Source organism: Aythya marila, assembly GCF_965140915.1.
Source record: "Aythya marila genome assembly, chromosome: W".
Taxonomy (NCBI): domain Eukaryota; kingdom Metazoa; phylum Chordata; class Aves; order Anseriformes; family Anatidae; genus Aythya; species Aythya marila.
Genome location: NC_139081.1, coordinates 6,504,624 through 6,532,536, shown reverse-complemented (window position 1 = coordinate 6,532,536; position 27,913 = coordinate 6,504,624). Strand labels below are relative to the sequence as shown.

General features: G+C 43.5%; 1 protein-coding gene across 5 annotated transcripts in view; it reads right to left on the bottom strand.

Moving 5' to 3' along the window:
* The window catches only part of LOC309889550 (uncharacterized protein), a 72,701-nt gene that overhangs the window by 19,874 nt on the left and 24,914 nt on the right, over positions 1–27,913 (bottom strand). For 2 of the 5 annotated variants that reach the window (XM_082782401.1, XM_082782400.1), the window contains exons 8-11: positions 26,977–27,096; positions 24,525–24,956; positions 10,114–10,234; positions 9,306–9,372 (exon numbers count right to left, since the gene is read on the bottom strand). In XM_082782401.1, the coding sequence (XP_082638527.1) occupies positions 9,343–9,372; positions 10,114–10,234; positions 24,525–24,956; positions 26,977–27,096 (703 nt within the window). In that variant the 3' untranslated portion in view covers positions 9,306–9,342. The remainder of the gene's footprint in view (positions 1–9,305; positions 9,373–10,113; positions 10,235–24,524; positions 24,957–26,976; positions 27,097–27,913) is intronic. The other 3 variants (XM_082782398.1, XM_082782399.1, XR_014319254.1) reach the window with 2 other exon arrangements.

Here is a 27,913-nt window from a genome sequence, read left to right as displayed (position 1 = left end):
TGATGATATCCCAAAGTATTTGCCTTCTGGCCAGTCCATAATCACTTCCAATATTCCTGGGCGACTGGGGTTTCCTATTCGAGCCCGCTGAGTAATCAGTGCAACCCACTTGCTCCATGTAGCATCAGTTGCATGATGTGTAGAGGAGACCTTTCCTTTGAACATCCAGCCTAGTACAAGCAATCGGGGTGCTAGGAAAAACTGCGCTTCAGTACCGACCACCTCCGAAGCAGATCGAACTCCTTCATATGCTGCCAATATCTCCTTTTCAGTTGGAGTATAGCGGGCCTCAGATCCTCTGTATCCCCGACTCCAAAACCCCAGGGGCCGACCTCGAGTTTCCCCAGGTTCTTTCTGCCAGAGGCTCCAGGTGGGGCCGTTCTCCCCAGCTGCAGTGTAGAGCACATTCTTTACATCTGGTCCTGTGCGAACTGGCCCAAGGGCTACTGCATGGACTATTTCCTGCTTGATTTGTTCAAAGGCTTGTCGTTGTTCAGGGCCCCATTCTAACTCATTCTTCTTACGGGTTACTTGGTAGAGCGGGTTTACAATCAGACTGTAATTTGGGATGTGCATTCTCCAAAACCCCACAACACCTAGGAAAGTCTGTGTTTCTTTTTTGTTAGTTGGTGGAGACATAGCTGTTATTTTGTTGATCATATCCATTGGGATTTGACGACGTCCATCTTGCCATTTTATTCCTAAAATCTGGATCTCTCGTGCAGGTCCTTTGACTTTATTTTGTTTTATGGCAAAACCGGCTTTCAGAAGGATCTGGACTATTTTCTTCCCTTTCTCAAAAACTTCCTCTGCTGTGTCACCATGCCACACAATAATGTCATCGATGTACTGCAGGTGTTCAGGAGCTTCCCCCTGCTCCAGCGCAGATTGGATCAGTCCATGGCAAATGGTAGGGCTGTGTTTCCACCCCTGGGGCAGCCGATTCCAAGTATATTGGACTCCCCTCCAAGTGAAAGCAAATTGTGGCCTGCACTCTGCTGCTAGAGGGATGGAGAAAAATGCATTAGCGATATCAACTGTGGCGTACCACTTGGCTGCCTTCTATTCCAGTTCGTACTGGAGTTCTAGCATGTCCAAAACTGCAGGACTCAGTGGTGGCGTCACTTTGTTCAGGCCACGATAGTCCACTGTTAGTCTCCACTCACCATTAGACTTTCGCACTGGCCATATGGGACTATTGAAAGGTGAATGAGTCTTGCTGATCACTCCTTGGCTCTCCAATTGACGAATTAGCTTATGGATGGGAATCAGGGAGTCTCGGTTGGTGCGATATTGCCGCCGGTGCACAGTTGTGGTAGCGATTGGCACTTGCTGTTCTTTGACCCTCAGCAACCCCACAACAGAGGGGTCCTCTGAGAGACCAGGCAAGGTAGACAACTGTTTAATGCCCTCTGTCTCTAAGGCAGCTATACCAAAAGCCCACCGGAACCCTTTTGGGTCCTTGAAATATCCTCTTCTAAGATAGTCTATGCCAAGGATACATGGAGTATCCGGGCCAGTCACAATGCGGTGCTTTTGCCACTCATTCCCAGTCAGACTCACTTCAGCCTCCAATACAGTCAACTGCTGAGATCCCCGTCACTCCACAAATACAGATGGGCTCTGGCCCTTTATAGCTCGATGGCATTACAGTACATTGTGCACCGGTGTCTACTAAAGCCTTATACTTCTGTGCGTCTGACATGCCAGGCCATCGAATCCACACAGTCCAGTAAACTCGATTGTCCCTTTCCTCCCCCTGGCTGGAGGCAGGGCCCCCCTAATCCTGGTCAGAATCTTCTTCGTTTCTGTGTTTGAAGGACTGTCTGCTTGAAGTTGGAGCAGCAAACTTTTCAGAGAATCCCTTTTTCCCAATTGTTTTATTTCGCAACTCACGTACCCGTACCTCTAGGGTCGCGGTAGATTTTCCATCCCATTTTCTCATTTCCTCTCCATGGTCTCGTAAGTAAAACCACAGGGTGGCACGGGGTGAGTACCCACCATATCGTCTTCCTTGTGTGGATGAACGCCTACCCCTGATAGCTGAGACACTGCTTTGTACAGGTGCGGAGGAGAATAATCTCTCTTCAAGTTGGTGAAACTTTTCAGAAAGTTTCTCCCAAATGTTCTCTTTCGGTCGGTGGACACTGGTTGGTTCAGCTGGGGAAGAAGATAGATTCTCTTTAAGTTGGTGGACCTCTTCAGAAAGTTTCTCCACAGCTGAGACGCAGGCCTGTAAGGAAGAGGAGAGACTTTCTTCGTACTGCCGGAGTTGTTTAGCCACTTCATCCACTGTGGGTTCCTCATCCTCTTTCCAGGCCATTATTGCCAATGAGCTGGCATATGATGATGGTGCACTCCGTACAAACTTCCGCCACATGGGTCGCGTACACCTGACTTCATCTGGATCTGTGGATGTTTGTCTGAGGTCTGGATCCTCATAAATCTCTTCCCGTATGGCTAATTCCCTCAGGTACTGGATTCCCTTCTCCATAGTGGTCCACTTGCCTGGTAGACATACAAGTTCTTCCTTGAAGGGATATCTTTCCCTCACAGCTGAGAGGAGACGCCTCCAGAGGCTGTGAGATTGTGCTCCATCTCCAATTGCTTTGTCAATGCCTGCATTTCTAGCAAGGGATCCCAGCCGCCTGGCTTCCCTGCCCTCTAATTCCACACAATTGGCTCCAGTGTCCCAGCACCGGAGCAGCCAGGTGACAAGCTGCTCACCTATACAACAACCAAAATCTTTTCTGAAACCAGAAAAGATTTTGGATCTGTCACAGGACTTGGAGTGGCCGCAGGGTCTGTCACTAAGTTGATAGCAGTATCCATTGCAGCTCGATAGGCATGAGCCACGCCTCAGCACGTTACAATGATTTGTGTTACTTTGGAACTGCCAGAATCATGACACCTTTTTTTCAAGCATTCTGCCAGTTTTTGAGGATTTTGCAGTTGTTCAGGGGTGAATTTCCAAAACACTGGGGGTGCCAACTGGTCTAGATGCCTGCCCATATCCTCCCATACTCCCTGCCACTCACAACTATCCTGCCTCGGGGCAGATCTCTGGATGAGATTCCTAAGTAGTTGTTTAAACAAAACCTGAAGTGCATTCAGGAGGCATAACAACAAGAACATGCTGGTCTGAGTATCCCAAGGATATTCAATATATTGGAGAGCTATTGTATCAAGCTCGGAGGATAAGAGGGTGGTGAAGGAGAAAGGGAGAGTGATCAAGTAAGAAAAATTATCTTCCCCTTTCCCCTCCACAGACTGACTCCCTAATGAAAAAAGGCAACAGGTATAATTGCTAATAGTTTCCAAGATACGGTTTCCAAAGTATAGAGTCCACGATGTTACTGAGTACAAATACCAAGTTAGAGTCATGACCAGATATCTCATCGTCTCATAAGCCACTGTTACAACACACAGTACCATAATGATCTGAAACCAGGGCCCGGAGAGGATAAACAACATGACAGAGAGCACATACAGAAAATAATGTGTTATAATACTCAATTTGGAAAACAGGCGCAGCACAGTTGAGATTAAAGCAATCAGCATTATGACAAGTGACTATTAAGCAGGTCTAATACTTATAACAATTTTAGTTTAACACACTCTGGTCAGATCTGCCGTTATCTCAACCTTTCGAGCCCCACGTTGGGCACCAAAAAGACTGTCGTGGTTTAATCCGGCCGGCAGCTAAACACCACACAGCTGTTCGCTCACCCTCCCCCCTCCCTCTCTGGGACGGGGGAGAGAAATGGAAAGTGAAGCCCGTGAGTTGAGATAAAGACAGTTTAATATGACAGGAAAATAATAATAACAATAACAATAATAATAATAATACAATGATGATAATAGCACTACTAATAATAATGTGTACAAATAAGTGATGCACAATGCAATTGCTCACCACCCGCTGACCGATGCCCAGCCTAACCCTGAGCAGTCCGGCCCCCCTCCCCCCGGCTAGCCACCCCTATATATTGTTTAGCATGACGTCAGATGGTATGGAATACCCCTTTGGCTAGTTTGGGTCACCTGTCCTGGGTCTGTCCCCTCACAGCTCTTGCTGCATCCCCAGCCTGTCCGTTGGCAGGACAGAGCAAGAAGTTGAGATGTCCTTGGCTTAGTATAAGCACTGCTCTGCAACAATTAAAACATCGGGGTGTTATCAGCACTCTTCTCATCCTAAGCCAAAACATAGCATTCTACCAGCTACTAGGAAGAAAATTAACTCTGTTCTAACCGAAACCAGGACACTGGAAGACAGAGATTTTGGAGTGCCGAAAGAAGAGGTAGCCCATGCTGAAGAGGCACCACCATACAATGAGTTGCCAGAAGACAGAAAGCAGTATCTGTTATTTACTGACGGATCCTGCCATGTGGTAGGGAGCCATCAGAAATGGAAAGCTGTTGTGTGGAGTGCCACATGACGAGTTGTGGAGGCCATGGAAGGGGAAAGCGAGTCGAGTCAGTATGCAGAAGTAAAAGCCATACAACTAGCCCTAGAGATTGCCAAAAGAGAAAAATGGCCAGCACTGTATCTCTACACTGTGTCATGGATGGTGGCAAATGCTCTGTGGGGGTGGCTGCAGCAATGGAAACAGAGCAACTGGCAGCACAGAGGTAAACCTATATGGGCTGCTACCCTGTGGCAAGTTATTGCTGCCCGGGTAGAAAACCTGGATGTAAAGGTACATCATGTAGATGCCCACATGCCTAAGAGTCGTGCTACTGAAGAACATCAGAACAACGAAGAAGTGGATTGAGCTTTGAAAATTGAAGTGGCTCAGGTGGACCTAGACGGGGAACGTAAGGGTGAGCTGTTTCTAGCTCGATGGGCCCATGAAACATCAGGACATCTGGGGAGGGATGCCACATATAGATGGGCTCGTGATTGAGGGGTGGACTTGACCATTGAGGCCATCACTCAGGTTACCCATGAATGTGAGACCTGTGCTGCAATCAAGAAAGCCATGAAGGTAAAACGTCCTTGGAATAGGGGGAGGTGGCTAGGGTTTCAATATGGTGAGGCCTAGCAGATTGACTACATTGGACCACTCCCACAAACTCTCCCAGGCAAACGGTACATACTCACCATGGTAGAAGTAACTACTGGGTGGCTGGAAACATATCCTATACACAATGCCATGGCCCGAAACACTATCTTGGGCCTGGAAAGACAAGTGCTGTGGCGTCATGGTACACCAGAGAGAATTGAGTCTGACAATGGGAGTCATTTCCAAAACAATCTTGTTACCTCCTGGGCAAAGAGGCATGGTATTGAGTGGGTGTACCACATCCCTTATCACCCACAAGCCTCTGGGAAGATTGAGAGGTACAATGGACTGTTAAAGACTATGTTACGAGCACTGGGTTCTGGGACATGGAAACAATGGAACATAAATCTACCAGAAGCCACTTGGCTAGTTAACAATAGGGGGTCTGACAGTCGTGCTGGTCCTGCTGAAACAAAACCCCTACACACTGTGAAAGGAGCTAAAGTTCCCGTAGTGCATGTAGGAAGGTGGATGGGGAAGGCAGTGTGGGTTGCTCCTGCCTCGGGAAAAGGCAAACCCACTCATGGGATTGTCTTCACCCAAGGACCAGGGTATACCTGGTGGGTCATGCAAAAGAATGGGGATATCAAGTGTGTGCCTCAAGGAGATTTGACCTTGAGCGAAAACTAATCTGTAATCTAAGTTATATGTTGTAGGAAGACGCTGCAGGATCAGTGACAGGTCAACTTTGCAAGGAACCAGGCAGTGCAACAAGGACTTGAGCTAAACTGGTGCTGGTGTCCAGACATCCAACTCCACCTGCCCTGAGTGGCCACTTTGGCAGATGAAGACCTAATCATCAACAGTTCTTATGAACATTTTCCAAGAAAGACCTATGGAATGAAAAGATATACCTGCCTATTAATCCTGTCCTGTTAAATCCTTGCCCTGTTAAAGGACAAGGAATAATGATGAGAATACTTGTATGCTAAAGTATGGGGGATCTGAGTGTGACACAAATGTTATGGAATAAGGGGTGGAGGTTGTACTGGGTCTGGCTGGAATGTTAACTTTCCCTGCAGCAGCCCATACAGTGCTGTGCTCTGCACTTGTAGCTGGAACAGCACTGGTATCACACCAGTGTTGTGTCTACTGCTGAGCAGTGCTGGCACAGCATCGGGACTCTCTCTAACCCTCCTAGGGGGTGGGCAAAAAAGTGAGAAAATAAACATCACCAGGGCAGCTGACCTAAACCAGCCAAAGGGATATTCCATACCATATGACGTCACACTCAGCAATAAAAGGTGGAAACAGGAAGAAGAGGGGAGGGGTGGGCTCTTGTTGTGAAAACGTCAGTCCTCCTCCCGAACACCGGCTATGGGCATTGAGGCCCTGCTTCAAGGACGTGGTCAATCATCGCTCATTTGTGGGAAGTAGAGAGTAATTTCTTTCCTCTGCACTTCCACATAGCCTTTATCTGTTTTGATTGTCTGTTTTCCTCCCTTTTATTGCTTTCCCCCTCCCTTTTCCCCTTTCCCTTTTTTTTTCCCCTTTAGTTAAATTGTTTAGTTCATAATAATCTTTCCTTAATTATTATTATTATTTCCCTTTAATTAAATTATCCTTATCTCAACCTGTGAGTTGTTCTTTGCTTTACTTCTTCCCCTCCTCATCTAAGGAGGGGGAGTGAGAGAGCGGTTGTGGTGTTTAGCTGCCTAGCATGGTAAAACCACCACACCAGCCTATCCAGATCATCCTGCAGAGCCTTCCTACCCTCAAGCAGATCGACACACGCACCTAACTTGGTGTCATCTGCAAACTTACTGAGGGTGCACTCGATCCCCTCATCCAGATCATCGATAAAGATATTAAAGAGAAGGGTGGTGTATGCGTGATGCTGGGCAACCGTTGTTGTACTTTCATCCCTAATAATACTGCCCCGGATGGCACAGTAACAAGAGCATTGCAAGGGCTGTACTGGGTCTGGCTGGAATGTTAACTTTCCCGGCAGCAGCCCATTCAGTGCCGTACTCTGTACTTGTAGCTGGAACAGCAGTGTTATCACACCAGTGTTGTGTCTACTGCTGAGCAGCAGTGGCACAGCATTGGGCCTTTCTCTAACCCTCCTAGGGGGTGGGCAAAAAAGTGAGGAGAGAAACATCACTAGGGCAGCTGACCTAAACCAATCAAAGGGATATTCCATACCATGTGGTGTCACACTCAGCAATAAAAGGTGGAAACAGGAAGAAGAGGGGAGGGGTGGGCTCTTGTTGAGAAGACGTCGGTCCTCCTCTCGAACACCGGCTGCGTGCGTTGAGGCCTTGCTTCAAGGACGTGGTCAATCATCGCTCATTTGTGGGAAGTAGAGAGTATTTTCTTTCCTCTGCACTTCCATATAGCTTTCATTTATTTTGTTTGTTTTCCTCCCTTTTTCCCCTTTCCCTTTTATTTCCCCTTAGTTAAATTGTTTAGTTCATGGTAGTCTTTATTTAATTATTATAATTATTTCCCTTTAATTAAATTATCCTTATCTCAACCCGTGAGTTGTTCTTTGCTTTACTTCTCCCCCTCCTTATCTAAAGGAGGGGGAGTGAGAGAGCGGTTGTGGGGTTTAGCTGCCCAGCACGGTAAAACCACCACAAGGGCTTACCACCCTTGCCAATGAATTGGCAGAAAATTCGGGAGCAGACACTTCCATCACAGGATGGTTAAAATCTTGGTTTGGTAAATGGAAAGGGATGGTAATGTCCATATTTACATCCTTGATTGTAGTAGCAGGAGTTTTGACAGCCATTGGCTGTTGCATTACCCCCTGTGTAAGGGGACTTGTCCAGCGGTTAATTGAAACCGCATTATTGAAACAAATGACCATGGATCCACCACCCTACTCAGATAAGAGGATGATATTAGAGGAAATGCAGAGCAAAGAAAGTGAAGAAGAGGAAGATATTTACCAAATTACACTTAAAAAAAAAAAAAAAGAAAAAAAGAGTTTAAAAAGAGTTTTTGCAAAAATCAACAGTTTATAAAAAAAGGAAAACGGGGGAATTGTGGGAATAGAAATGTTGTTTTTGCAGAGTTACATTGTTTAGAGGGAAGGAATGTGGTACTGAGATATGCTTACAGTGATAAGAAAGCTTAGAAGGCGACCTTGTAAAATGCAGACAATCAGACTCCTTAGGACAATTAGATGAAAATCATGGTGTTAAGTCAAGTCAGATAAGTGAAGAAACATTACCACTTCAAGCAGTAAAAATGTCAAAAGAAATTTGAAATTTAACAGGCCGGCGACTGAAGGCCATGCATTGTTTGTGAAGCATCAGATAGATTGTGAACCTGGATTACCCACTCAGTGGGGAAACAGGGGAGGGTCCTGTCATCAAAAAGTATATAAACTGTGTTTTGGAACTAGTAGGTGAGCTTTCCTGCTTGTGGGGCGCCCGCCATTGCAATCGCGAATAAATTACTACTTCACTGAGATCCTTGCTGGAGCCTAAGTTATTGGCTACAGAGTGTTTCTCACATGACTGATTATCAAAGCGGTAGAACGGAGAGAATCATTTCTTTGGTGTTTTGGGCTTGAGCCCTGGGAATTTGGTAAGAAGGGGGAGAGGGAATTTATTTAAGTCTCAATATCTTTTTAAACCTCTTTATTGATGGATGCACAGGAGTGATTCCTTGTTTTGTATGGGCTTACTAACAAAGTGCATGAGAAAAATTGGCATTGGGCTTGAAATTCGGTCCCGTTGAAATGTAAATTTTGTGGAAAAGGTGGTAATGATTGTCTAGAAGACAGAAGTCTGAGTGCTTCAGGTGTTTTCCGAAATCCCGAGGATTTGTGTTTGGAATGGGGCTCATTAAGAATCTGAAATAGTAAAGTTTGTATGTGGGAAGAAGAGTTTAATCCCAGAGAATTGGGACATTGGGGAAGAAGATTAGGAAAAGATAGTAAAAACCTGCAATAAAAAGGTCTGTGTAGAAATTGAAACAAGGGACAGTAACTAGTAAGGAATAGTAATAAATAAATAAATAAAAGGGAATGGGAAATCAAAGAAATAAGTAATATCTAAAACAAAGACGTTTTAAAGAAAGCCTCCTTGGGTGCATATTGTCACATTCGAAGGATATTGTTAGAACTGGAGGCACAGAAAGTAAGAGGACTTTCACTAAGTATTGCAATCAATGGTGGCCACTATATAAGCAAAATGGCCACTTTACGGATCAATCGTCTATAACGCTATCTTGCAATTAATGTTTCTGAGGAGAGAAGGAAAATGGGATGAAATGTAGTATACTCACATGTTGTTTCAGTATCTTGGAGGGAAAAGGTATGGAATTAAGTTGGCCCCTGGCTGAGCCTTTGGTGCTGGAGAAAGATAAAGGAAGTGTTAAAAGGGTCGTTGAAGGTGTTAAAGGTGTGGCATGTAGTATTTGACAAAGCTCTTTGAAGTTGAATGAGCAGGGAAAGAGGATGTAGGAATGTTAATAGTTTCACCTCAACCCGAGGCTGAGATCTCAAAATCACGGGTGTGAGCCCTCTGGGGAAGAGGGACCTGAGTTCATGTGTGAGCTCAGATTGCTAATGGGACCGCTCAGGGAACTTTCAAAGAAAAAAATAATAATAAATAAATAAATAATTTGGACCTGGCTTCAGAAAACAAACAGAGGCAATTGGTTAGCCTCTTTCTAGGGCAATCAGCCCCTGATATCAGAAAGAAATTGTCTTAGGTTGCAGGATAAACTTACAACAGTCAGGAATGATGGGGACCTGGTGCATCTAGCCTAGCAGGTCTACTGGTTGAAATAAAGCTAGGTAAAGAAGAAGTGAAGCTTGAATTTTTTGTTGGTTACGGGAGCTTCTTTCTCTGCGTTAGTCTGTAAATGTAAAAGGAGCAACTGGCCAACAGGAAAAGGCATTTTTTTTCAATACTTCAAATTTAAATTGGGGAAAGTGATTGGAATTACAAAATGAGAAAAACAGTCATGTTTGGTTCATGGTACTAGATTTAAAGGATGCCTTTTTCTGCCTGCCCGTGGCAACTGAAAACCAGAAACTCTTTGCCTTTGAATGGGAAAATAATAGTAGAGGACGGAAAACTCAGCTTACTTGGACAGTGTTACCACAGGGGTTCAAGAATAGCCCCACCATATTCGGGAACTGTGATCTTGAAATTTGAAAGACCTCTTCGGGAAAAGGGGACACTGTTGCAATATGCAAATGATAGCTACTGAAGAAGAAAAGGAATGTGTATAATGGACTGTTAGTTCACTACATTTTTTTGGCACTAATACTGTGAACCCACCCTCTTTCCCCAGTAACAGAGTTTCCAGATCACCCATTCATGATTGCATCAAGACCATGGACTCCAGCTGACCAGACTTAAAGACAACTAGAAGACACAGAAATTTGGTATATAGATGGCAGCAGCTTCGTCTGTGCCAAGGATTTCGCCTCACAGGATATGTGGTAAAATCAGCCCAAAAGGTGGAAATCATCGCCTTGATAAGAGCTTTTGAGCTGGCAAACATTTGGACAGAATTGAAAAATGCCTTTGGTGTGGTGCATGCACACAGGGCAATTTGGAAGGAGAGAGGACTTTTATCTTCCTCAATTAAACATGCAGAAGAGGCTGATCGCAGTTATTAGGGAAGAAGGAAAAAGGAGGCACAGACAGGAACAGCCCCGACTAGGCAACGAGCAATGTGCCCTATGTAAGAAATTTGTGCATTGGAAATCACAGAAACACAGAATTTCTAGGTTGGAAGAGACCTCAAGATCATCGAGTCCAACCTCTGACCTAACGCTAACAGTCCCCACTAAACCATATCCCTAAGCTCTACATCTAAACGTCTTTTAAAGACTTCCAGGGATGGTGACTCCACCACTTCCCTGGGCAGCCTGTTCCAATGTCTAACAACCCTTTCGGTAAAGAAGTTCTTCCTAACATCTAACCTAAAACTCCCCTGGCGCAACTTTAGCCCATTCCCCCTCATCCTGTCACCAGGCACGTGGGAGAACAGACCAACCCCCACCTCACTACAGCCTCCTTTAAGGTATGTGTAGAGAGCAATAAGGTTGCCCCTGAGCCTCCTTTTCTCCAGGATGAACAAGCCCAGCTCCCTCAGCCGCTCCTTGTAGGACTTGTTCTCCAGGCCCCTCACCAGCTTCGTCGCCCTTCTCTGGACCCGCTCAAGCACCTCGATGTCCTTCTTGTAGCGAGGGGCCCAAAACTGAACACAGTACTGGAGGTGCGGCCTCACCAGAACCGAGTACAGGGGAACAATCACCTCCCTAGCCCTGCTGGTCACACTGTTCCTGATACAAGCCAGGATGCCGTTGGCCTTCTTGGCCACCTGAGCACACTGCTGGCTCATATTCAGCCGACTATCCACCATCACTCCCAGGTCCTTCTCTGCCTGGCAGCTCTCCAACCACTCATCTCCCAGCCTGTAGCTCTGCTTGGGGTTATTGCACCCCAGGTGCAGGACCTGGCACTTGGCCTTGTTGAACTTCATGCACTTGACCTCAGCCCATCAGTGGAGCCTATCCAGATCCTCCTGAAGAGCTTTCCTACCCTCAAGCAGATCGACACACGCACCTATCTTGGTGTTATCTGCAAACTTACTGAGGGTGCAATCAATGCCCTCATCTAGATCATCGATGAAGATATTAAAGAGGACCGGCCCCAGCACCGAGCCCTGGGGGACGCCACTAGTGACCGGCCTCCAACTGGACTTGGCTCCATTTACCACGACTCTTTGGGCCCGGCTATTCAGCCAGTTTCTAACCCAACGAAGCATGCGCCAGTCCAAGCCAAGAGCAGCCAGTTTCTTCAGGAGAATGCTGTGGGAAACAGTGTCAAAAGCCTTCCTGAAGTCAAGGTAGACCACATCCACAGCCTTTCCCTCATGTACCCAGCGTGTCAGTTTGTCATAGAAGGAGATCAGGTTCGTCAAGCAGGACCTGCCTTTCATAAACCCATGCTGACTGGGCCTGATCACCTGCTTGCCCTGCAAGTGCCGCGTGATGACTCTCAAGAGGATCTGCTCCATGAGCTTCCCTGGCACTGAGGTCAAACTGACAGTTTCCTGGGTCTGCCCTCCGGCCCTTCTTGTAGATGGGCGTCACGTTTGCTAGCCGCCAGTCAACTGGGACCTCCCCCAATAGCCAGGACTGCTGATAAATGATGGAAAGTGGCTTGGCCAGCTCCTTTGCCAGTTCTCTCAGTACCCTTGGGTGGATCCCATCTGGCCCCATCAACTTGTGCACATCCAAGTGCCATAGCAGGTCACCAACCAGTTCTTCGTGGATGGTGAGGGCCACATCCTGCTCCCCATTCCTTTCCACCAGCTCAGGGTACTGGGTATCCAGAGAACAACCGGTATTGCCGCTAAAGACCGAGGCAAAGAAGGCATTGAGCACCTCCGCCTTTTCCTCATCTCTTGCAACTGTTTCCCCCCGCATCCAGTAAAGGATGGAGATTCTCCTTAGTCCTCCTTTTTGTGTTGATGTATTTATAGAAATGTTTTTTGTTATCTTTAACGGCAGTAGCCAGATTGAGCTCCAGATGAGCTTTGGCCTTCCTAATTTTGTCCCTGCACAGCCTCGCAACATCGTTATAGTCCTCCCGAGTGGACCGCCCTTTTTTCCAAAGATTATAAACCCTCTTTTTTCTCCTAAGATCAAGCCACAACTCTCTGTTGAGCCAGGCTGGTCTTCTTCCCCGCCAGCTCATCTTTGGGCACGTGGGGACAGACCGTTCCTGCGCCATTAAGATTTCCCTCTTGAAGAGCGCCCAGCCTTCCTGGACCCCTCTGCCCTTCAGAACCGCCTCCCAAGGGACTCCACCAACTAGTGTCCTGAGCAGCTCAAAGTCAGCCCTCCGAAAGTCCAATACAGCGGTTTTACTGGTCCCCTTCCTGGCCTCGCCAAGAATGGAGAACTCCACCATTTCGTGGTCACTCTGCCCAAGACAGCTCCCGACAATCACATCCTCCACCAGTCCTTCTCTGTTTGTGAAGAGAAGGTCTAGCGGGGCACCACCCCTGGTAGGTTCACTAACCAGCTGTGTCAGGAAGCTAACTTGCACGCTCTCCAGAAACCTCCTAGACTGCTTTCTCAGGGCTGTGTTGTGCTTCCAGGATATGTCAGGGAAGTTGAAGTCCCCCACGAGTACAAGTGCTGAAGATTTCGCAACTTCTGTCAGCTGCCTGTAGAGTTCCTCATCCGTCTCCTCATCCTGGTTCGGCGGTCTATAGCAGACCCCAACCAGGACACTAGCCTTGTTGTCCCTGTCGATCCTAACCCAAAGGGACTCGACCTTGTCATTCCCAGCCTCGAGTTCTACAACCTCGAAAGACTCTCTAATATAGAGAGCCACACCACCACCCCTTCTGTGCTGCCTGTCCCTTCTGAAGAGCTTATAGCCAGGCATTGCAGCACTCCAGTCATGAGACTGGTCCCACCACATCTCTGTGATGGCAACCAAGTCGTAGCCTGCCTGCTGCACGATGGCTTCCAGCTCCACCTGGAAAAACAAATGCCCAGAACAGAAAAGAAACAGAAAAGTGAACCGTGGAAGGGAGGTGGTGGTCGTGCATTGTTGCAGGAAGAACAGCCGAAAGCACGACAGACACCAGTATGGTCAGATGTCGTGGTTTAACCCGGCTGGCAGCTAAACACCACGCAGCCGTTCGCTCACCCTCCCCCCTCCCTCTCTGGGACGGGGGAGAGAAATGGAAAGTGAAGCCCGTGAGTTGAGATAAAGACAGTTTAATAAGACAGGAAAATAATAATAATAATAATAATAATGATGATACAATGGTGATAATACGAAAGTAATAATAGTATGTACAAACAAGTGATGCACAATGCAATTGCTCACCACCCGCTGACCGATGCCCAGCCTAACCCCGAGCAGTCCGGCCCCCTCCCCCCGGCTAGCCACCCCTATATATTGTTTAGCATGACGTCAGATGGTATGGAATACCCCTTTGGCTAGTTTGGGTCACCTGTCCTGGGTCTGTCCCCTCCCAGCTCTTACTGCACCCCCCAGCCTGCCCGTTGGCAGGACAGAGCAAAGGCTGAGATGTCCTTGGCTTAGTATAAGCACTGCTCTGCAACAATTAAAGCATCGGGGTGTTATCAGCACTCTTCTCATTCTAAGCCAAAACACAGCATTCCACCAGCTACTAGGAAGAAAATTAATTCTGTGCTAACTGAAACCAGGACATCAGATCATGCTCCCCTTTTATTACCCGAATAGCCTAGCTTTTATAGTGAACTTAACAAGGGCGGATAGTGCCTCGCACAAGATTATTGGTCAAAAGCACTCAGACAAACAACTACAAGAAAACAATCCCACCTGCAAGAAAACAACCCCCTTGTGATTAGCAGTCACGTAGACCTTGTCCTTGAAGCCAGCTGCTGGTAACAATATTTTTCTAAATTCCTCAATTGGGCGATGTGGGAACACTGTCATGGGAACTTCTCATAGTTGCCCTGGTAGCTTGGTTTGCTCAGCTGCAGCAAGCTGTGGGATCTTTGCTGTTTCAAAAATCCCTCAACAGTGCATGCAAAAGATGACTGAAGAGGACCATGGGAATCTACCCCAGCAGATCCACTGGTTATATAAATGAAGCTGGGGAAGGAGGGAAAAGAGGTGGAACTTATGGTAGATGCGGGGGCAACATATTCAGTTTTAAATAAAGTGTTGGTATCAGTGGGGAATGATTACATTGTAGTAAAGGGGGCAACTGGCCAATCTGAAATAGCATATTTCTGCAAACCATTGAAATATAAATATGGGAAACAGTGGGGCATTCACAAGTTCCTATACATGCCCAACTCCCCGGAGTCGCTCCTAGGGAGAGATTTATTGGAAAGATTACAAGCAACCGTTTCATTTAAAAATGGGGAGATTATTCTGGAGGTAAATGATCAAAGATATGTGGAAGTGTTGAGTTTGATATTGACAGCTATTGAGACCAAAGAGGAAATTAGTGAGGAAATCCTAAGTCAAGTGTTTTCCAGAGTATGATCTTCTAATGTACCAGGGAAAGCAAAAAATGCACTTAAACAGTACCCCTTGAAAAAGGAAGATAGAGAAGGAATTAGCCTGATAATTAACATGCTTAACACCAGAGCTAACTTAGTTTACCGTTTTAGACCTGAAGGATGCCTTCTTTTGCCTCCCTCTCTGTGAAGCCAGTCAGAAAATCTTTACATTTGATTGGAAAAGCCCTAAGAGTGGGCGCAAAACACAGCTCACATGGACAAGGTTGCCTCAGGGCTTTAAGAACTCACCCACCTTGTTCGGAGAACAACTTGCAAAGGACTTGGAGACCTGGGAAGCCTCGTCAGAAGGAAGGCTGTTGAAGTACGTAGATGACCTCCTAATAGCCACCCAAATGGAAGAAGCATGTGTGGCCTGGACGGTAAGCCTCCTAAACTTTCTGGGACTACAGGGGTACAAGGTGTCGAAGAAGGCAGCTCAGGTGGTTAAGCAGAAGGTGACCTACCAGGGTTATGAGGTTAGTGCCGGACAACAGACCTTGAGGCAAGATCGGAAAGAAGTGGTACATTAAACCCCAAAACCTGAGACAATAAAAGAACTGCGAACCTTTTTGGGAATGACAGGGTGGTGCAGATTGTGGATCTATAATTACAGATCGCTTATAAAACCACTGTATGTGCTCATTGCAAATGGGAACAAGGACCTCCAATGGACAAAGGAGGCCACAGGAGCCTTTGACCAACTAAAGAAGGCTCTCGTGTCAGCCCCAGCTCTGGGACTTCCAGATGTAAACAAACTATTCTTTTTCTCCCATGAGAAACAGGGGATTGCCCTGGGAATACTAGCACAGGACCTGGGCCCATATCGAAGGGCAGTTGCTTATTTTTCTAAGCAGCTGGATGCTACCGTCAAGGAATGGCTGGGATGCCTCAGAGCCATTGCAGCAGTGGTGCTAAATATCCAGGAAGCACGCAAGTTCACCTTGGGACAGAAAATAACTATGCTAGTGTCTCACACAGTGTCCACAGTGCTGGAAGTGAAAGGCGGTCACCGGCTTTCCCCACAAAGGTTCCTGAAATCAGCAGAAACCAAGGGGAGCCAGTACACCATGACTGCCTGGAGACAGACCATTGAAGCTACCTACTCCAGCCATCCAGATCTGAAGGACACTCCTTTCGATGATGTGGAAATATGGGAGCAGTTACATTGTCAGCAGAAAACGACATGCTGGGTATGCAGTTACCATTTGCAAAGATGTTTATTTTCCAGATTCTATTACATCTAAAGAGACTAAATAATGAGATTATTGGAAGCAGTTCAGCTGCCTGAAAAGATAGCAATCATGCACACTGAGGCACACCAGAAGGTGAGCTCAGAATTGGAGGAAGGAAATGATCTGGCGGACAGAGGGGCAAAAGAAGCAGCAGAAGGTGAGGTAGCAACTGAGGGAGCCCTGATTCCAGACAGGCAAATTCCCCTTGAAGGTAAGCTTGTATATAACAAAAAGGATAGAAAATTAATCGAAAGTCAGAAGGGAAAATACAACCAAGAGGGTTGGGCTATTACCAAAGAAGGGAAGGGGAAGCTAGTCATCCCCTCCAACTTATTGTGGTCACTGGTAAAGAAGGAACACCAGAAAACACATTAGGGAACAGACGCTTTGTATAATTATCTAATTGAAAAAAGCATTGCCAGGAACTTATACGCTACCATCACTCAAATAACAATGTGATCTTTGTCTCCAGACTAACCCCAAAAATGCCCCCAAACCAAAACTGTGTCAAATTGGAAAAGGCCATGGGCCCGGGCAACAGTGGCAAATTGACCTTTCTGAATTTCCAAGAAAAGGGGGGTGTCAACATTTACTGGTGTTAACAGATACCTTTTCAGGTTGGCCAGAGGCTTTCCCCACTAGGACTGCCAAAGCCTGAGAGGTAACTAAGTCTCTTGTAGAGAAAACTTTGAAACCACAGTGGGAAGGACTATACCAGGTGCTCCTTACAACCTTCACCGCAATTAAGATCAAGGAACAGAGTGCCTGGATTCACCATTCTCAAGTGAAGAAAGCTCCAGAACCCCCTGGAAAGTAATGCCAGGTGACGGTGAACTGAAACTAAAGCTCAGTCGAGTAAAATGAGGACATTACGGTCAGGAGTATTTAGTAATATTGTTAGCAGGAATTTAGAATTGTTTTATTTCTATGGCTTATAAATTGTAATTGTGATTCAAGAAGATGCCTCTATGATAATAGAGAACGGTGAGTGGCCTTGGTCCGAAGCCATAACAGCAGAGGATAAGAGCATTAATGGAAAGTTAGCAGTTGTGGTTATTTGGCGAACAAATGGTGACCGTTTATATACATTATAAGATTGGCAAAAATTAGGGGAAGAACGGACACACCAAAGAACCGTAGGGGACGAAATTAAAAAAGGGTGCCAAATGATTAATGGAACGACCCACGAGAAAGTAACGGGGATTTTAGTAAAACCGATTTCCAAAATTGGCCAACAAGAACGTTGTATCTGCCCAGGTAAATCAGATTGCTGGTATAATTTTATGTTAACACAGACTATAGTAATTAGCTGTTTTTGGCTGTACTTCCTACAACAGTGGGACAAAACTAAAACAGCCCCTACAATCAGCCTTTATTGGCATTGGGAACTAGCCAATGGCAAGTTTCAAAGGTGTTACCGAGATGGGAAAAGGCTGAAGACCAAGACCACAAACTAATAATAGATACACTTAGTATGGTTCAAGATAAGGTATCTTTAGCTCTTTGTTGCATACAAACACAGTTATGGATGCAGGCAACAACTGCCTTTATCATTAGGGAAGGAAGTGAAGGCATTTTTCCGGCTGAAGTCCGAAAGACTGTTCAGGACAATGCAAATGATTTTGAGAAGTTCTAATGTTGGTGGACTCTGGTAAATTTTACCTATGATCCCATTGTTAACATGGCTACTGCCTTTGTGCCTACTATAAGTAATGCCACAGTTTATGCTATCCACCCATAGGATTACACCATGAGAAGACAGTGCTCTATCCTTTGGAGCATAGAACATGGGCACGGATGGAGAATGGGAAATGGCAGTCTGTAAATCTACAATCATATGTTACCTGAGAACAACAAGGATTTATTTGTGAAAGCAACACAATTGATGCTCAGGATGTATGTCTTGACACGGAGCAAGGTGTTTGCCACTTTGAAATTCATCCAAATACTAGTCAAAAGACTGTGCTTGCATATATTGGGCAAGGCTGTGTGTGTTTAAGAACTGCTTGTGCTTTTGTAGAAGTAGATAAGGAGAACATAATCCTCCCTAGCAAAAATCATCCTAACTTTTGTATTTGTAACTTTGTTAGAATCGTCGGCCGTGATTTTCTCTATTTGGCATCAGTGGTATCCCAGCAGTTGATCAAGTCTAACAACACAACGTATCACAAGTTATTACTTACACTTATTGGGATGAACCTCACATTAGTGAAGCAACTAGTTTAACACCAAGACCTGATCAAAATTTTAAATAAGCAGAGTTTTGCAAAGAGTAAAACAAGACACAAATCACAACTGGTGGGATGCATTCTTTGGGCGGTCGCCAACTGCAACTGGGATTTTGAACACATTATGTCACCCAATGTTTGTTTTATTGATATTAGTTGGTATAAGTTTAATATTGTCCTTTGTAATACTTGTTTGGAATTGGAAATTGTTACAATGAATTGCTATATTAGCTTCCTTGATAAAAGTACATGGCAAGGTATTGAGAGATACATATCATAGAGATTGGGAAGAATTTTGTATTAAGTAAAATAATTTACTAGGTTTTCTAGAAAAGAGGGGACTGAAACATGGAATTAGAAATTAGAGAGCAACTGATTAAGAATGAATGTGCGCTACATTTGCGATGTACTGTGTCTGTGCTGCACTTAGACCTCCAGATAACAGGAGCCCCTTAGACCCCGAGAACCAGATCAAAACAACCTTATGGCCTAGATTGGGACCAAGGCCTCAGAGAGCATGCACAAAGAGATAAGGTGAAAAGCTCAACCCTGCTGAAGACATCTTACTTCATCCCCATGACCCTCAGAGACTACCACCATAAGGCACTGAGCAAGCGCAGACAAGAGGAATTTATGGAAATGATTTCTTGTAGCTAATTTTAATACTAAGCGGGGACAGGTTATGCATATGTATAGGTGTATTGGGAAACTCCATGCATATGCAACTCTTTACTGCATATAACCGAAGCAAGTTGCCACATCAGGCTTATAGGCCTTTTGAGAAAGTACAAGTTGATTTCAATGAATTGCCCAAGGTAGGGAGGATAAAATATTTATTGGTAATAGTAGATCATTTAACACAATAGGTAGAAGCTTATCCCATAGCATGAGCTACAGCAAAAATGGTGGTAAAAATTCTATTAGAACACCCGATACCTAGATATGGGATAATCTAGTACATACTGATTCTGATCAGGACACACACCTTACTTCTAAAATAATAAAATTATTATGTCAACATTGGGTATTCAGTGGGAATACCATACTCTGTGGTACCCACAAAGCTCAGGGAAAGTAGAAAGATTGTTTGATTCAATAAAACAACAATTAGCTAAATTAATGATCGAGACACAAATGCCTTGGACAAAATGCTTACCATTGGCACTTTTAAACATAAAAAGTGAAACACACAGTGAGACTGGATTATCGCCATATGAAATGTTATATGGTATGCCTTATTCTCAAGGGACGCCTTTAGGATTGTAGCATCCAAAAATATATAATTACTATTGGAAGGAGATTAAAAGAGCTAAGAGAAATTGGAATGATGGCTCAAACACCACCTTTAGGATTTGCTATTTATAAGATACAACCACGAGACAAGGTCTTAATAAAAAAAAAAAACTGGAGGGAAGAATCATTGAATCCTTATTTGGAGGGACTGTACCTTGTTTTACTTACAACTGAAACAGCTGTGAGAACCACAGAAAGGGGTTGGACCCACGCATCCAGAATAAAAAGGACCAGTAACTACCAAAACTTGGAAGGTTGAGTCTGCTCCTGGGGAACTGAAACTAAGGTTAAAGAAGAACTAATATTCTGGCAATGAGGCTCTGCATGAATTAAGGATGCCAAATAAAGGGGACAAGCCTGAAGGGAGGAAAGGGAGAAGGCAAGACCGGGGCAGGACCCTCCACTGCGGTGTGTATGGTCTACCGAGGGAGGCAACCCCTATGGGTATTGACTGCCGAGTGAGAGGGCCTCGACCGGGCTTCTCCCACACTAAGGTCAGGTTGTCCTGAGAAAATAACATAAGAACCTTTTTTTAAACCCATATAAAATTGTGATTCATTTTCCAGGAGCTGGATCACCCTGACAGGCTGAACGGTAACACAAGCCTGAATCGACCCTGAAAGCAGGCCCAACCCCTTGATTGAAGGCATTTGCCTATTATGATCCAGCTATGTGGGCAGAAGACAGATCCCGGGGCTATAGGACCCCAATATATATGCTTAATAGAATAATTAGGTTACAAGCTGTAATAGAAATAGTTGTAAATAAAACTGGAGATGCACTTGGATTAATTGCAAAGCAAAATACCAAGATGAGAACTGCTTTGTATCAAAATCGCTTAGCCTTGGATTATTTACTAGCACAAGAAGGAGGAGTCTGTGGAAAATTTGACCTTAGTAATTGCTGTTTAGAGACTGATGATGAGGGTGTTTCTTCCTAGTAGCTGGTAGAATGCTATGTTTTGGCTTAGGATGAGAAGAGTACTGATAACATGCTGATGTTTTAATTGTTGCAGAGCAGTGCTTACACCAAGCCAAGGATGTTTCAGCTTCTCACTCTGTCCTGCCAATGGGGAGGCTGGGGGTGCAGCAAGAGCTGGGAGGAGAGACAGACTGCTCGGTTAGGCTGGGCATCGGTCAGCAGGTGATGAGCAATTTCATTGAGCATCACTTGTTTTGTACACATTATTACTAGTAGTACTATCATCATCATTATTGTCATTATTTTTATTGTTATTATTATTATTTTCCTGTCTTTATCTCAACTCACAGGCTTCACTTTCCCATTTCTCTCCCATCCCAGAGAGGGAGGGGGGGGAGGCGAGCAAACCACCATGTGGTGTTTAGCTGCCCGCTGAGTTAAACCACAACAGAAAGAAAAGCTGTAAATGAACTTGTAAAAGAAATGAAGAAAATTGCACGTGTCCCAGTTCAAATTTGGAATGGAATCGATCTAAGAGGATTACGGGAGGGGGCTTTATGGGTGGTGATTGGTTTGCTAAAATAAGGACTGTTGTATTGGGGATCTGTGGAGGATTGTTAATAATTCCATGTTTAATACCTTGTATTACCAAACTAATACACTCGAATATACAAGGAATGCAAATATCTGCGGTACCTGTTGACCCAGAACCAGGGAAAGTGAAAACCCATTCCCTGATGATAATAAAAACAAAGATCCAAAATTGGTATCAATTCTATTGACTCGATTGGAAAGGAAAACACAAATCAATACCATGAAAAAGGAGATAGGGGATTGTGAAATGTGTTCCTCTGATTCGTGTCAATATGGAACAATGCTAGGGCCGCATGGTATGATGAATGTGACCTGCTGTCTTACATACCCTTGTATAACCACAAGTCTAAGAAAAACAGAGTGGTTAATGTATATAGTTCTTGTATCTTGCAAAGGAATGTTTTAGCAATTCGTGTCAATAGAGAGCTTGAAGGGAAATGTATTTGTAGACTTTTCCTTGGAGTCTCTGATATCTGGGGGGTTTCAGAATAACTGCTAACTATTATGACTATTGCATGGGACACTATGCAAGTCTCTGATATCTGGCCAGGAGATTAAGGAGAAGGGGAAAGCTGAAGGACGACTAGAAGACAAAGCTTGCAGGGGACTCTGCACAAGTCTCTGACATACAGCCAAGTTGGACAAAGGAGAAGGACAAGAGGGAGGAAGACTCTGAGCCTTAAGCACGAGAGACCCCCAGAGGAACCACCAGAGACTGATACGCATGCTCCAGGGGGAGGGTTTGGATTCCGGGAACTAATTATAATAACCCTGTTGTGTTTTTTTTTTTTTTTTTTTTTTTTTTAGAGGTAGTAATGAATATGTATTAGCCTAGGAGCATAAAAATCAGCTGCTTGATGTAACTGGTGTGCGTCTTGGTGGAGCAGAGACTCCTGGCGCACCCAGCGCTGTTTGCTTACCTCTATTCCTTTAATAAATTGTAAATCTTTGATTGTAACCTTATTTGGGACGTAGCCGTGTATTACAGAATTCAATTTTTACAAAGTTAAAAAGTTAAAATTTTCATATAAATTTAACTCTTATCAAAATAGAGCTTTGTAGCGAGTACATTAGAAGATATGCACTAAATTTCACTAGAATTCTCTACCTCAATATATAGCATTTGATCCTTCCATATTCTTTTCTTAAATAGCAAGATTCTTAAAGGGGAACATAATTAACACTAAAATATTAATTTTTAAAATATACTTGGTGGGTTTTCCACCAGTGCTCTTATATAAGCTATACATTTTCAAGATCCTGAAATCTTTTTTCTGTATTTTAATTCAATACTCCTGAGGTATACAGGCAGAAAATCTTACATTTTCAAAGCTGGCAGAACTCTTTACAAATCACAGAATCACAGAATTTTCTAGGTTGGAAGAGACCTCAAGGTCATCGAGTCCAACCTCCAACCTAACGCTAACAGCCCTCCACTAAACCATATCCCTAAGCTCTACATCTAAGCGTCTTTTGAAGACTTCCAGGGATGGTGACTCCACCACTTCCCTGGGCAGCCTGTTCCAGTGCCTCACAACCCTTTCAGTGAAGAAGTTCTTCCTAACATCTAACCTAAAACTCCCCTGGCTCAACTTAAGCCCATTCCCCCTCGTCCTGTCATCAGGCACGTGGGAGAACAGGCCAACCCCCACCTCACTACAGCCTGCCTTGAGGTACCTAAAAAGAGCGATAAGGTCACCCCTGAGCCTCCTCTTCTCCAGGCTGAACAAGCCCAGCTCCCTCAGCCGCTCCTCGTAGGACTTGTTCTCCAGGCCCCTCACCAGCTTCGTCGCCCTTCTCTGCACCCGCTCAAGCACCTCGATGTCCTTCTTGTAGCGAGGGGCCCAAAACTGAACACAGTACTCGAGGTGCGGCCTCACCAGAGCTGAGTACAGGGGGATGATCACCTCCCTAGCCCTGCTGGTCACACTGTTCCTGATACAAGCCAGGATGCCGTTGGCCTTCTTGGCCACCTGAGCACACTGCTGGCTCATATTCAGCCGACTATCCACCATCACTCCCAGGTCCTTCTCTGCCTGGCAGCTCTCCAACCATTCCTCTCCCAGCCTGTAGCTCTGCTTGGGGTTATTGCGCCCCAGGTGCAGGACCCGGCACTTGGCCTTGTTAAACTTCATGCAGTTAACAAATCTTCAACCCATGAAATAATGTTAGAAATTAAAATAGGAATCTGCATTTGCTCAAAGAAACCACAATTTTTTTGCTCATAAACCTCCCAAAACAGCATGGACACTTCATCCAAGTCAAACAGAAACCATTACAGCCTTTTCTGTGTTATATGCATCACAAACTCCTGAACTCTGGTGGCCATGGGAACTTTACTTTTGTCTGGTGATTATAATATGTAGAATTTTTCCACAATTCATCCAGCATTACATTCTCTCAAGGTAACAGATGAAATTCTGTATCTAAATTTGACACATGACACTACTGAACTATGGAATTGTTGAGGTATTCGGAAAAGATTTTCTCCACCTAAGCTTCTGAACTTAAGTTAGATGCTAAGTTAGATGCAACACTTTAGAATATGCCTGAGTTAACCCACTTACAGAATTCATAATCAATCTCACAGCTTCCTTTTACTATGCTGAACATTTTCATATTTTCATCCAGTTTATCCTCCTTCAGAGGCAAAAACAACAGCTAGATTAACCTTGAATGCTTTCTTGTTTACTATCAGTATGGTTAAGGAACATTTTTTTTTTTTTTTTTTTTTTTTTTTTTTACTTTTACCTGTCCATCTAACTAGCTCTATTGGGTTTACATGATAAGGTTTTGGAAAGGTCTGCAGTATGTAACACCGCACAGTATGTAAGCAAGCAAAGAACAATGTAACAATGATTAATCAGGACAAAGATAATATGCAATGACCCTCTGTCAAAACTTCTGGATGGCTCCAACACAATGAAACAGCACAAGAATTATCTATTTACTATATTCAAGGACTATACTACACAGTTAAGTGTAAGGCAAGCACCAGCAGACCAACTATGTTCTGTCAGGTAATATACAGAGCTCTTTGTAATAGATTTTACTTTATACTAAAATCTACAAACAGCAAGAATACAAACTGAATTAGTGAGATGATATTGATACATAAACATTAGAATGCATGTATTTCACAGTGCCTCACTGTACCGACAAGTCCAAAAAAGCACGAAAAAAATAAACAAACCTGCTGGAGCTGCAAGATCTTCTTGAAGAACTATAGCTTCTTGGGGGTGTTCTGGATCGCTTCTCTTTCTTTCTTTTATCATCTGTTCCTTTTTGTTGCTCCTTCAACTTATCCCCATCTTTTTCCTTTTCTTTGTCTCTGTCTTTCTCTTTGTCCCCTCCTTTATCCTTATCTCCCTCTTTGTCCTTCACCTTCTCTCTGTCTTTTACCCCCCCTTCCTTAATATCTTCTTTTTCCTTGTTCTGGTGTACTTCTTCCCTGTCTTTTTCCTTCTCCTTATCTTTCTCCTTTTCCTTGTCTCTGTCCCTATCTTGGTCCTTATCCTTGTCTCCAACACTCTCTCGATCTTTGTTTCGCTCTCCATCTCTCTCTTTCTCCTTTTCTTTGGTCTTTTCTTTTTCCTTGACCTTTTCTTTGTCTCTCTTATTTTCCCTGTGAAAAGCCAAACACAAATCCATTAATTCATCTTTGAACTTTCTAATAAAAAAAATACAAGCAACTCTTCAGCATATATTAATTGCTCAAGAGAAAATATGTCTGTTTAAAATTTTATAATAATTCCTAATTTTCATTTGCTACCTGTTTACCATGAGAGAGTGGCTATAACAGCTAGGAAAAGTTTTGAAACCCAACTTTTTTTTTTTTTTTTTTTTTGGGGGGGGGGGGGGGGGGAAGGAGGCAAAAATCAAATCAAACTGTGATCTTCAGATTGATGTTACTATACTTTAAGAGAATAAGTTTCTTCACCTCACAGTTACATTACTATATGTACGTAGATTTTCAGCATTTTCTCAGGAGTGCAACAAAGCATACAACTTGTAAATCCATTCTTTACTAAAATTGTGAAATATGTCAAATATGTGAAAGTGTAAAATAGACTGCAGATTAACCACCCCCACATGAATAATGATAGCTGACCAGACAGAAGTCCTTATTCTAATGTTCTCTCACACACACATCCTGGAACTGCTTGATAGTCCAACATCAGTGAATATACAGAAAGAAAAATACAAGGATAAAGTTTCACCAAACAAATACTCTCAAAAGACAAATGTAAGGTCTAAACTCAGTCAAGACAATTCAATCATCTGTAATGTAATTAGGAATTCAAAAACAATTGAAGTATAAGAAAATCCAGTAGGATGGTAAAAGAAGGAAGGATAACAAGTCACCTTCTCTAGGACAGGTAGAATGATACCTATTCATAAAAAGAAAAACAGCAAGAAAAAAAGGAATGTTCTAGTTGTTGAGATGAATAAAAAATGATTAGATTACAGCTTTGGCTGGAAGAGTACATTTTTATATAAGATCATTTGAAAGCATTAGACTCCAAACCGTCTTTCCTTTCTTAGCAGACATGAGTTGCCTCAAGGACGTATGAAAATGAACAATTGTTCAGAGAGAAAACAGGAGAAAGTACAATAGGAGGACTTAATTAACAGGCAGATTCAAATCCAGAACTAGCCTGAAAAAGAGTTATGTCTATTGGTATTGGTACCTATTCTAGGATTCTCAAGGAGACTCCTTCAGACACTAAAGGCCCTAAGCACAACCCACACTTTCATTCATTGGAACAAGTGTTTGACTGTATCTTTTTTTCAACTTGAATAGTAGGCCATTTTATGTTCTATTACATTATGACTTTGGTTCCTATCAGGTTTTAGCAAATATCTCTTTAGGTATCTCACAGAAGGTATGCAAGATCATAAAAATGAAACAGCACACAATCCCTGCAATAGCAACAGGTCTCACAGCACCCCAAGAAAACCCTTCCAGTTATTTATCGCAGAGATTTCATTGGACTTCCCTTTCCAGTGATTAGATCTCTCAGGAAGCTCCATCAGATGAGTAAATAAGAATCAAAAGGATTCCATCATCCATCAAAGCCCAGCTATGTAGCCTACTAAGTGTTCCCACTGATGTCAGCAGATCTGCAGTTTTCTTTCCCAGAAGAAAAAAAACAAAAACAAACAAACAAAAACCTGCACAACCTAAGTATGAAGGTCTCTTTAAATGAGTTAGGGGCATTACAGAGATGAACCAGAAAAAAAAGTACCAAGTCTTCTAATCATGAAGCTACTTTTATAGGCACTTCAGTTTTGTGAATATTCACTATTTCATCCTCGGAAAATTATATTATCACCTGTTGGTTAAAGTCTGGCAGTTAAAGTTACCTTTTTTTGGTGAGCTTAAACATTGGTATTAACGTAGAATAGACTTTGGTATCAAAGTTTAGAAAGTAACTTTTTATACTGAGGTACCTATTCTTTTCTCTTATTGTAGGGGATGGGACAAGCCTAGGAACAGAATAAACCATTTAGAGATTCCATCCTTTACCCATCACCTACAATGCTGGTTAGATTTCCCCCCCCCCCCCCCCCCAAAGAAAACAACAAAACTTTGTACTGTGTGCTAAGATGAACAATATCACTTCTCAGGAATGGAAACTCACCGAGAACGAGAGCGACTACTTGATTTCTGCCTTTCCCTAGATCTAGACCGTTTTTTCAGAGGACTTCTGGATTTGCATCTGTCCTTTTGTCTTGAGATTGACCTGTTACCAGATCTACTCCTATATGAACAACACCAGAAGAAAAATACTTTAATACTGAAACTTCAGAATAATTAGGTCAGCCAAGATATAGGGGGAGAACAGCATGCAAATCTCACCTCACTACAGAAAAGTATATAATTACATCTCAGTAACATACTGCCTACCAACATTTTTGCAAATATGCATACTTTAAGTTTCACCAGTTGCACATGTTCTCTTTTGAAACAATACACCATTTAAGTAATGCTCGTATTTTATTATGACCTCCATAAATATTCTGGAAAATATCAATTATCATCATACTAGGATAGCTTTCCTTAGTAGATTACAGTGCATAAAATCTACTATAAACAATTTCAAGCAGCACATAAAAATAGTTAGTTGCATTTTTCTTCTTCTCCAGGCCCAGTCACTTATTGTAGTCTTGGTCACTGAAGATAGATAGCATTAACTGGCCTCTTTTTGCTTGGTTCTCCAGCCTTACAATTTGAGTGAACAAAAAAAAAACAAAAAAAAACACTACTTGTGGTTCAGCATTTAGTCAAGTTACTTTCTCAGTTGAAAGTATTTGTAAGCATTTGCTACATGATAAATAAGGAATGCAAATAATGTGCAAATACTATGATAGAAATACATTTAAAGTCTCCTGATACACATATATAGTATAGTCTCAGATTTGATGAAGAAAACAACTTAAAAATTACTATACTCTTTCCCCCACAAAAAAAAATATTCCCCATTTTTATAAGATTGTAGTCCCTAGGAAAATGAATCTTCAAATTCAGCTTTTTATTTCAAGTTTCACAAAACACATCATTGGATACTTTGCCTGAGA